The 11,248-nt window shown below is 45.0% G+C and overlaps 1 protein-coding gene across 4 annotated transcripts in view; it reads left to right on the top strand.

Moving 5' to 3' along the window:
- The first annotated feature begins 5,118 nt into the window (after nt 1-5,118).
- Nucleotides 5,119-11,248, top strand: part of Nf1 (neurofibromin 1) — a 256,323-nt gene continuing 250,193 nt past the window's right edge. For 2 of the 4 annotated variants that reach the window (XM_052196155.1, XM_052196156.1), the window contains exon 1: nt 5,119-5,598. In XM_052196155.1, the coding sequence (XP_052052115.1) occupies nt 5,539-5,598 (60 nt within the window). In that variant the 5' untranslated portion in view covers nt 5,119-5,538. The remainder of the gene's footprint in view (nt 5,599-11,248) is intronic. The other 2 variants (XM_052196154.1, XM_052196153.1) reach the window with 1 other exon arrangement.

Genomic DNA, 11,248 nt, shown 5'->3' with positions numbered 1-11,248 from the left:
ATAAGTGTGGTGTCGCTGTCTTCAGACACACCAGAAGAGGGCATCAGATCCCATTACAGATGGTTGTGAGCCACCATGCGGTTGCTGGGAATTGAACTCAGAACTCTGGAAGAACAGTCAATCCTCTTATCTGCTGAGCCATCTCTCCAGCCCCACCCCCCCACCTATATTTCTACCAGTGTTCTATTAACTATGTGCATAGCTCTCTGGGAGTCTGGCCCACTCTAATCTTGACATCTAAAACAATCTAGACTACTGTGAAGCCCACTGCTCCTAACTCTAATAGCAGCTCCTCTGTCTATCAGCAGCTCTGGTCTATAGAGAACCTTCAGAAAGTTCTCAGCATGCTGCGTCCCTCTCTTAGCAGCTTGTGAGAGAAGGCAGAACACCACCAGCTGGAGAGGTACACTGCATATCTATTCTAGCGTCCTGCTCTTCTGAGTCTGTTTGTTTGTTTTTGTTTTTTTTAGTCTTGTATATAGATCCAGCTGGTCTTATACTTGCTATGTATTCTGGGCTGCCAGCAACTCACAATCCTCCTGCCTGAGCATCTGAGTGCCAGCAATACATGTGGCTGCTTCCCCATGTCCCTCTTATTCTGTTGTTTTTCTATTTTATGAGTACAGGCCATTGCTTTCTCTAAGCTTCCTAGAACCATCCTAGTAACCCAGTAGCACCGTTTCCTCGGGGCCTGGCCAGGATGTAGATTCCACGGTACAGGAATGTTCTTACATTAATAAACTCTGCTTTGCTTAGTATTGTTTTCTCCTCCTCCCTCCTTTCCTAAAACAATTTGGGAACCTGATCCCATGCTCTCCTAGCTTCTGTACACACACACACACACACACACACACACACACACACACACACACAAATGGCTGGCTTTATCTTCAATATACACATTGCCTTTCCTCCACTAGTGGATCTAACACTTCCTTGGTTATTAGTCTGGTAGGCTGGTGAAAAGGTGCTGGTAGATTCTGAGGGCTTGTTTTGTCTTGCAAGGTAGATAAACTTATGGGTGAGAGATGATGAGGCAATAAATAGCCTATAATACAGAGGACAGAGACACTTCTACAACTTTAGAATACGCAAGATGATATGGGTTTCTAAGGGTTGTAAACGCACGGAAAAAGATGACCTACCACACATGTCCAAGTCCCACTTTCCCCAACTGCTAGTCCAGACCTTGGCCCAGCAGACTTGCCAGACCTGAGAATCACTTTGGAGTTCGACTGCTCTTGCAATTAAGCCCTGATCTTGTACTCAGCTTTGACTTTTGTCCTTAGCCTTTGGTAATTAATCACTTTAAGAGTTTCATTGTCTTTCTCCATAGCATAGATTTATTGCATCCACAGTTACATAATTTCATCTGCATGTGTTGCTGTCTGAGACAGAGTCTCACTAGCTCAGGTTGATCTTGAACTCGCCACTGTCCTACTTTCATCTTCCAAGTGTGAAGGTTACAGGTATATGTCCTATTTCTATCCTTAAGTTACCATTTTCCTTACATTTAAAAAAAGCCTGCTAGATTGCACCTACTAGTACATTCTTCCACATTCTTCCATTGGTATTTTATTCCAACTTTCTTTCTTTTTTTTCTTTCTTTCTTTCTTTTTTTTTTTTTTCTTTTTTCTTTTTTTTTTCGAGACAGGGTTTCTCTGTATAGCCCTGGCTGTCCTGGAACTCACTCTGTAGACCAGGCTGGCCTCAAACTCAGAAATCTGCCTGCCTCTGCCTCCCAAGTGCTGGGATTACAGGGGTGCGCCACCACCGCCCGGCCCAACTTTCTTTTTAAAAAGGCTTAAATTTATGTGTGTGCATGTGTGTCTGTGCATGTCAAAGCCCACAAGGCTGTGAGATCCCCACTGCCCACTGCCTCACTGGGTGCTCACAGGGCAATTCAGCTCCACTCTCTCAGACTCCCTTTATGCCACTTGGTGTCCCTGGGATCAGCATTGTGCAGTACAAAGGGAGTAGTATTTAGGAGAAATAGAAGCTGAATAAAATGTAGCTATAGCAAAAGCTTCAGCCACTCAGTTTCTTGGGAGCTGATCTGATCAGGGGAGAGCTGGAGTCAAGAGAGCCTTCGGAGTGGTTCCACCCCAAATTCACATCTAGTCTGAAAAGGCTCTTCTGGAAGTCTGCAATGTGGCATGCAGAAGCTCTCCTTAGTAGAGGGCAACTCCTGGAGTGGGCTTCAGGGGAGGGCTACTAGCTACTGTCTACTAACCTTCCTGGTGGCTAGGAAACACGTGCTCAGAAGAGCCTGTGCTCTTTGGTATGCAGGGGTAGAGGGATGGGGAGGTGCTGTGCCATCCCTGTAGAGATGGGGAGAGGGTAGAATTAATACCTTGAGACTGAACACGATTCTTGAGGGGCTGGGGAGATGGCTCAGTGGTTAAGAGCACTCGCTGCTCCTCAGAAGTCCTGGGTTTGATTCCCAGCACCCATAGGGTGGCTTAACTCCTCTTCCAGGGGATCTGATGCTCTCTTCTGGCCCTCTCAGGCACTGCACAAACATGGTGCTTAGATATACATGCAAGCAGAACAGTTGTACAAAAAAAAAAAAAAAGACTTGAAAAATAATTGACAGTTTTTATCAAATGAAGGGGGGGATGAATGAGGGATATACATTTAAACTGTATTGAACACTTACATATCTCTAATACTCAACATTTACAGTGTAGAAGAAAGGAAGTTAGGATATAAACCAATTTTTACTCTACTCTGCCAACTAGACTACAGCTAGTCTACTCAGTTTCCATGAGCGAAGTTCAGACAGCTAACTTACTTTGTTTGGCTGTACAACATTGAGAAATGTGATTTGGCTGTCACAGTGTAAAAATTAGAAACCTCTATACATACGTTTGGATTTCTAGCTTCTCTTAAGTAACTGAAGTTCTAGCGACATGAGGTCAGCATCCCTGTATGGCAGTACTGTCTGGAGCTGAGTGGTAGCTGCCCCTTAAGCATGGGTGGGTGTGGGCAGGGGTACGCCTTGGTTAATCAGGCATTACCTTTGCTGATGATTTGGCTTAGACTCTCTATCATACCACTATGCATGGCTTAACAAAGTTTATGGTGTGGAATGGCCTGCTACTTAATATTGGTTTACAAGAACTTACTGAGTTCATTAGAGGGGAGGCTGAGTGAAGGCTAGAACCTCCATCTGCAATGAGAGGCTTGGTGTGCAGGGGAGGAAGTAGGATTTTTTACACTTGCACAGTAAGATGAATTAAGATCCAGTGGCTGGAGCAAAGAAAGAAGATCAAGAAGCCAGCACTTCAGGTTGGAGAGGGACGGAGACAATCGGGAAGGGACCAGACAAGGAGAGGGATGAGACACAGGACATTTAAAAATGGAATGCTGATGGAGGGAAGGGAACCCAGGGCTCAGCCACATCTAAGTTTCAAAGATAAATATAAAATGCCAGGGTGAAGCCGAGTTAACCAGGGGTTTCCAGAGTCGGTATGAGAAAGGTAAAGGGAGGTAGTGGTTCTAGATGTTTAGCGGTGAAGCAGACATGCTGGGATGCTATTTGGGGCTATGTGCTACGAAGGGCTTTTCCCAGGGTCCTGGATGAAGAAAGCACAGAAGACTCTTTAATAGTCATTCATTTCTCTTCAGCACTGCCATCATCTCTGACATCATCTAAAGAAATCAGCATCCATGATGCAGCTTTCAAGAAGGGATCACAGAAACAGCCAGTCTCTGTCCTTTTGTTTCAGTGGAATGAAACATTAACTTAATTTGCATCTTGGAAGATCACTAACCTACCCAGATTTGAAACTTTTTACAGATATATCACTTTGTACATGGGCTCATAGCTCTGTGGATTTTCTGTGGTGAAATGAAAACTGTGGTTTCGTTTCATCTTATCACGCAGTTGGTATCTTTGTGTGGCTAATGGCTGATGACTACAGGCTGCCGTCGTTGTCGTCTGAGTGTGTAGACACACTTTTGTTTGTTTCTGAGACAAGGCTGCACTGTGCGTAGTGGTGCACTCACAAAGACTTGCTCGCCTTTAATAAACGCGAGCATCTCCACACCCTGCCTGTAAACACATTTAACACTGACCTATGTAAAGTGCATTGAAGAAAACTCATTTCAAAGTCCAGTGTCAGAGCACCTTTTCCTCCCCATCCACTGAGTGGAGTTTCACCGTGTAGCCCTGGTTGGCCTGGAAATCCCCAAGTAGAACAGGCTAGCCTCAAGCAAACCACCTTTTGGACTTACCCTCTTTTGTAAGCATGCACAGTCAATTCCACGTAAGTCCTTCGAACTCTGGTTCTGGGCATCGGGAAGGCCCTTGTTTCTGGAGAGCCACCCTTCTCAATTGTTCTAAAAGCCAAATTATTTTGGTACTTATCAGCTCTTGGGCAGATCCTGGAACCTCCAGTGCTCTATTCATCAGATAGGTAAGGCTACTGAAGCCTACTGGAAAGATTTGCTTGAAAGGCCGAAATGTATAAATGTTAGGCCTTTTAAAGGTCTTTATAGTGTGGTGAATTAGTCTTCAATCTGAATTATCATCCGTGCAAAAATTTTATTAACTTGGTTGTCCGTCAGTTGAGTAGAGGAATTTTGGGTTGGGGACTCTAGTCTCTACCTTGGATCACCACTGGGTCTTGCTTTGGAATTTAAGCGACCTTAAAAAAAAAAATCACGGAACTTCTCTTGGCCTTCCTTTTACCCCTTTTCAGCAGCCTTCAGAAGCTCTGTCGACTGCGTGGCGGTGTGTGCCTTATATTTTTAAGGGAAGAAAGCAGAGAGGGACTGAATACAGCCTCCCGGAGAGATCCGCGGTAGAGATCAGCGGTTGGAGAGAAAGCCTAGCCTCAGGACACCGTAACTTCTAACCCCGGGAGCAATCCAAGCCCGGAGGCCAGCGGGGGAAGGGCTGTTCGAGGTGGCAGTGGCGATGACAGCCAACGCACCGGAGTCGGCTCAGATTCTCTGGCCAGAGCCCTGCGCCAGTTTAGGTAGGGAGACCCGCAGCAGCAAGGGACGCGCGCCTCCGGGCCCGGAGGAGTTAGGTGACGTCACCCCCAGGAGGACTCACTTTTTCATTAATGAAACCGGCCGACGCGGGCGCATGCGCAGCAGGCCCCTTCCCTCTCGCTTCCCCCTCCCCTTTCCCAGCCGCGCTCTCAATCTCTCGAGCTCGCTTGCTCTCCCTCTCCCCGAGCCGTGGAAAGGATCCCACTTCCGGTGGGGTGTCATGGCGGCGTCTCGGACTGTGATGGCTGAGGGGAGACGGCGCTAGTGGGGAGAGCCACCCACAGGCGCCCTCCCCTCCCCGGGCTCCCCTCCCCACCCCTCCCCCAGTCTCCTCGCCAACGCCCCCTTCCCCTGTCCCCCTCCCGGCGGGCCGCGCGGGGCCCCGTCCCCACCCCCGTGGGAACGCTAGCTGCCCTCACTCTTCAGTCTCTCGGCTCGCCGCTGCCCTCACCTCCGCGCCGGCCGCCCGCCCTCTGGCGGGCCCCGTACACCGGCCCACCCGGCCTTCCAGCGCCCCCGGGTTGCGGGGAGGACATGGCCGCACACAGGCCGGTGGAATGGGTCCAGGCCGTGGTCAGCCGCTTCGACGAGCAGGTAACGGGCCGCGGCAGGCAGGAGGTGGGAGCGGGTGGGGGTGGGGACGCGGTGGGTGAGGGGAGGGAGGAGCGGCTGCCTCTAGGGCTGCGGGGGGCTCCGCAGGCCGAGGAAGGGCAGGGGAGGGGGGGACGCGAGGGGGCGGCCCGGGGAGTCGGTTGTGAGCTGGGGCTCTCCTTCCCTCCTAAACCGGGGGGTGGGGCCTTGCCCGTGACCAGCCCTCCATCCCCTTTATCCCAGCCCTTCCGCTTGCTCTTGGTGCGGGGATGAGTGACCTGGGGGCGCTTTCAGGGGCACTACATCTGGATGTAATCGTTCTCTCTTACTCTCCTCTTTTAAAAGGAGGTAGGTAATACTAGTTAGGGGTTCCCCCTTCCCTTATCCCCCCACCACCCTCATAACTGGGGATAATCGAAGGAACCCCCGGTCTGTTTGTGTATGCATCCCCAGTAGGAGCAAGATAATATCCTGCCCCACCCCCATTTTCTGTAGCTGCCCCTTGAGGGCAGGAGTAGGGAAAGCACAGGTTTTCTTACTTTTCTGCTGGGGCGTCAGCTTGCCTGGAGACTCCCAATTGATGATGTTCACACCTGCATCCCCGATAGCCCGATGACACAAGGTTACCTTCTGCATGTGCTGTTTGCAGGGGAAGCCGTGGTTCTGAAATGACACCCCCCTCCCTTTTCTTCCTTGATGATCACACCCCCCTCTCCAGTCCCTGCTTGCCAGCAGTCCGAGGATGAATCTTGGCGTTCTAAATGAGACTCCAGGAGTAAGGGGAGAAGGGTGAAAGGAAAGGGAAACAGCATTTGAGTTACAGACTGGACAGCAGAGGCGGTCCTAGGGCCAGTAATTGTGCTCAGGGTTTGTTGTTTTGACTTGTTTTTGACTCTTCACAAGAGAACTTTCATTGAGACTACTAGGGATGGAGGGAAAAGTTTTGTAGTTTAGGAAGGTTACTTTTTATTTGCCGAGTTTTCCACACATAAAATTCTAAGGCCGATGAATAGGCAATCCACACATAGCCTTTTGTCTGTGATAACTAGTTTAGTTTTATGCTGTTGTAGATAGCTGGGGCTGACTTAAAGGATGGCTGTTTTTTGTTGCAGTTCTGCCAAGGGTGTCCTCTAATGAGAATTGTTTAGAATTGAACCCAATCTATTTTGTTTATTGGGTTTAATCACAAAACTGATTTTGGGAGCTGACAGGTAGGGAAAGGGTTTCTTCTTTAATTTGACCAGCAGGCATTTTTTTTTTTTATAGGACTCAATCTTTTGACTTATCTGACAGATTGGGGAACAGACAGAGGAAGTCTACATAGAAGATATGGGAAACCTATACAGAGCTGAATGTGGTGGTATATGACTTTTGTCCCAGCACACAGTCAGAGGCAGGTAGATCTCTGTGTGTTTGAGGCCAGCCTGGTCTACAGACTAAATGCCAGGATGCCAAGGGTTACTCAGAAAGATTCTGTCTCAAACACCCCTTCCCCCCAAAAAATCTTACATAGCTAAAATCATAGCTGTCAGAGACTTCAAGGAGTTGGTTCATTCATTCTGTGTCCAGACTAAAAGGCATCAAAACAAACTGTTTTAGTAATCCATCTGAAGAAGTAAATATTACTGTGTACATAGGTGGAATTATAGAGCATTAGATTTAAGTAGAACATTAAGTAGAGTGTTAGATTCTAAACTTGATAGAAAAGACTTGCTGTGCAGAACTTTTAAAAAAGGGATTTAAGGGGCTAAAGAGATGGGTTTAGCAGTTAAAAGCACTTGTTGCTTGGGTAGAGGACCTGGGTTTGATTTCCAGCATTCACACAGTGTTCACAGTGTAGTTTACAGTCATCTGTAACTCCATTTCCAAGGGATCCAATGCCCTTTTCTGAATTTTGGCACTAGGCAAGCATGTGATGCACATAAATGCACACTCATACACTTAAAATTAAACAAATAAATTTAAAAACAGATTTAAAAAGTGCCTAGACTAGTGACTCTCAGCCTATGGGTCACACCACCCTTTTGGAATCTACAGACCCTTTCATAAGTGCTACCTAAGACCATTGTTAAACACAGGTATTTCTATTACAATTCATAGCAGTAGCAAAATTATGGAGTAACAATGAAATAATTTTATGGTTTGGGGGGGGGTCACCACAACATGATGAACTATATTAAAGGGTTGAGCATCAGGAAGCTTGGGTATCTGCTGTAGACAAACCAAAACTGAACTCACAAAGAGCATAATCTTAGTGGAGGCTTGAGAATGAGTCACCTTACAATTTTCCCTGATTTTAAAGAAATATTATATTTTTATTTATGTACACACAGGCACACTACACTTTCTCACACACTTTACATACACTCACACATAAACATACACTCACATACACATTCTCATATTCTCTCACACACACCCACTTTCACACACTTAGTCACACTCTGTGGCAGCCTGAAAAGCGGCAGATCACTTGATCTGGAGTTATGGGCAGTTACGTGTTGTCTGACATGGGTGCTGGGAACAAAACTTGGAAGAACAGCAAGTGCTTTTAACTGCCAAGCCTTCTCTCAGTCCCAACTTTTGCTAAGTTTTTTTTTTTTGTTTGTTTTTTTGTTTTTTTGTTTTTTGTTTTTTTGGAGACAGGGTTTCTCTGTGTAGCTCTGGCTGTCCCGGAACTCATTCTGTAGACCAGGTTGGCCTTGAACTCAGAAATCCGCCTGTCTCTGCCTCCCAGAGTGCTGGGATTACAGGCTTGCATCAACACCGCACTGCTACTTTTGCTAAGTTTTAAAAGTTAAATTCAAATTTTCTTTCTTTTCTTTTCTTTTCTTTTTCTTTTTTGTAGCTCAGGCTGTTGTGGATTTGCTATATAGCTGATGATGACCTTGAACTGCTGATTCTTCTATCACTGCCTCTGAAGTGCTGTGTTTACATGTATGCTACTACTATGTCTGGCTTTTTCCTTCAGTTCTTACCTTTGGTTTCTAGACATATTTATCATATAAGGAAAAGAAAATGCTCTGAATTTTAAAATAATGATTAATGGTTTAATACCATATATTGTTTATATATGTTGTAGGATCAGACTCATTGCTATCTATTAAAAGTTAAGGACAGCTAGGTGGTGGCGCATGCCTGTAATCCCAGCACTTGGGAGGTAGAGGCAGGTAGATTTCTGAGTTTGAGGCCAGCCTGGTCTACAGAGTGAGTGCCAGGACAGCCAGAGCTATACGGAGAAACCCTGTCTCGAAAAAAACCAAAAAAAAAAAAAAAAAAAAAAAAAAAAAAAAAAGAAAAGTTAAGGACATTAGTTGTTAAGATGCCATTTTTGCCATCTCTTATATTGTGATTAAGAGAAAGATACAGAAAATAAATTATTCGGCACAATGTTTTGTTACAAGCTTAAGAAATGTAGTAAAAAGCAGCTAGTTCTCAAGGCCAGCAAAACAACTATGGACAACAAGAAAACTGAAAACTTTAAAACAGTTGAAATAACTAAGATTCTCATATACGAATGTCAGTACATAGTAGACTTTTTTTTTCATCCTTGGTAAAATGTAAAGTCTGGCTGGCAGTAGTGGCACATGCCTTTGATCCCACATGGGCTCTCTGAATTTGAGGCCAGCAAATTTGTATTTGGAATTCCAGAGCAGTCAAGACATTGATTTTGAGATGCAGAACAAGGTTTTCAAGGCTTACCTTCAGGAATTTTTGTTAATTTATTATAGAAGTAATAAATGGTCAATTCAAATTAGGGTTCTTCTAAAATAATTTTATTATTTTTGTGTGTATAGTGCCCTGAGAGGTCAGAAGAAGGGGTTGGATCTGTTGGACCTGAGGTTATAGATGGGTATGAATTTCCGACTTGGGTACTGGAAACCAAACTCTGGGGCTCTGAAAGAACCACAAGCAGTCTTAAAACCATTGAGCCATTTCTCTCCCACTCAAGTTTATCTAACTGTTGAAGGGTTCCCCCCCTTTTGTTTTTTGTTTTTAGTGAAAAAACAGAGAGAGGCTAAATGGCATACAGACCCAGAGAGCCCTCCTGTGACATGCATCAAACGTTGGATAATTAGGGAATGCCCTTTCTAAGCGTCTTTTAGACTTTGTTTTAATAACCCATAAGTGTAGTTAGAAGAGTTTACTGTTCTTTTGCTTTTGAGGCAAGGTTTCACTATGTAGTCCTGACTGACTGTTCAGGTGCATGCCTTTAGTCTCAGCACTCAGAGGCAGAGGCAGACGATTTTCGTGAGTTTGAAACCAGCCTGGTCTACAAAGTGAGGTCCAGAGCAGCCATGGTCGTTATTCAGAGAAACCCTGTCTTGAAAATTTTTTTTCTTAGTTATGTGTATGTATGTATGTGAGTATGTGAGTCACCTGACATGGGTACTTGGAATTGAACTCAGGTCCTTGGGAAGAGCATATGTACTCTTAACTACTTGGCTGTCTCTCCAGCTTTAAAGCCTTATTTTCATTCAATGAGCTGGCCCAGTGGGTAAAAGCACTTGCTCTAAGCCTCATGGATGACCTAAGTTTTGATCCCCAGGACCTACTTGGTGGAAGGAGAGACTTGATTCCCTTATATTTGTTCTTTGACCTCCACAAGTTGCACTGAGGCACTCCAGTGCCACAAAGTAATATAAATAAATGTAGTAAATGATTTTCCATATTTAGGCAAGTGAACCAATTATAGAAGTGAAGAATACTTAGACAAATTTTTACGTAATAAAATTCAATTATTTTCTCTGACAAGGTCTCACTTTGTAGCCCTGGCTCTTCTGGCACTCAGTATGCAGATCAGTCTGGTCTTGAACTCACAGAGACCCCTATCTGCTTCTGCCCCGCCTGCCCCACTGGGATTAAAGGCATATGCCACCATGCCCGGCTGTATAAAATCTAAGTTTTAAATTTATAATAGCATGTTGTTATCTTTATACATCAAGTGCTATTCAGACTATTCTTTGAATACTGTGTGGTAGAGAGTTCATAGTATAAATGATGAGCATGTATCTTCAATGCTACAAATCCCATGCTAATTGGCCACAAAGATTTGTAAAAATTCAAACCTGTTTTGGGTTTAAAAAAAAGGATCTATCCTCCCTAACTGCTGACCTGCAATTTTTATTAGGCATTAAGAACATTGAAAAAATATAATCTGTTATGTTGAGGGTATGGCGTTTATTCTTTTGGAAATCTTTTTTTTTTTTTTTTTTTTGGTTTTTTGAGACAGGGTTTCTCTGTGTAGCCCTGGCTGTCCTGGAACTGACTCTGTAGACCAGGCTGGCCTCGAACGCAGAAATCTGCCTGCCTTTGCCTCCCAAGTGCTGAGGTTACAGGCATGCGCCACCACACCTGGCTGAATTCTTCTTTTAGAGTAATTTCTTCAAGCTGTTTCTCAGTTGGTATCCCATTCTCCATGTTTTTTTTTTTTTTTAGGGTTTTTTTTTTTTTTTTTCACTTTTAAATGTACCTTTCCTTTGGAAAGGAACTGTGTCCTTGGTTGGCTTTCTCTCTGTGAACTGTGCTTCTCTTTCCTTCCTTGCCAGGCAACTGCCTGTTTGCTGTCTGCTTACTCCTCTCCTTTATAGCTGTGGAAACCAGTTTTGCTTTGTCCCACCTAAACTGCTGCTTTCCTAAAAAGGATTTCTTT

This window comes from Apodemus sylvaticus, chromosome 10 (genome assembly GCF_947179515.1).
Source record: "Apodemus sylvaticus chromosome 10, mApoSyl1.1, whole genome shotgun sequence".
Lineage (NCBI taxonomy): Eukaryota > Metazoa > Chordata > Mammalia > Rodentia > Muridae > Apodemus > Apodemus sylvaticus.
Note: the sequence above shows the minus strand (reverse complement) of the source record. Positions and strands in the feature narration are given on the sequence as shown.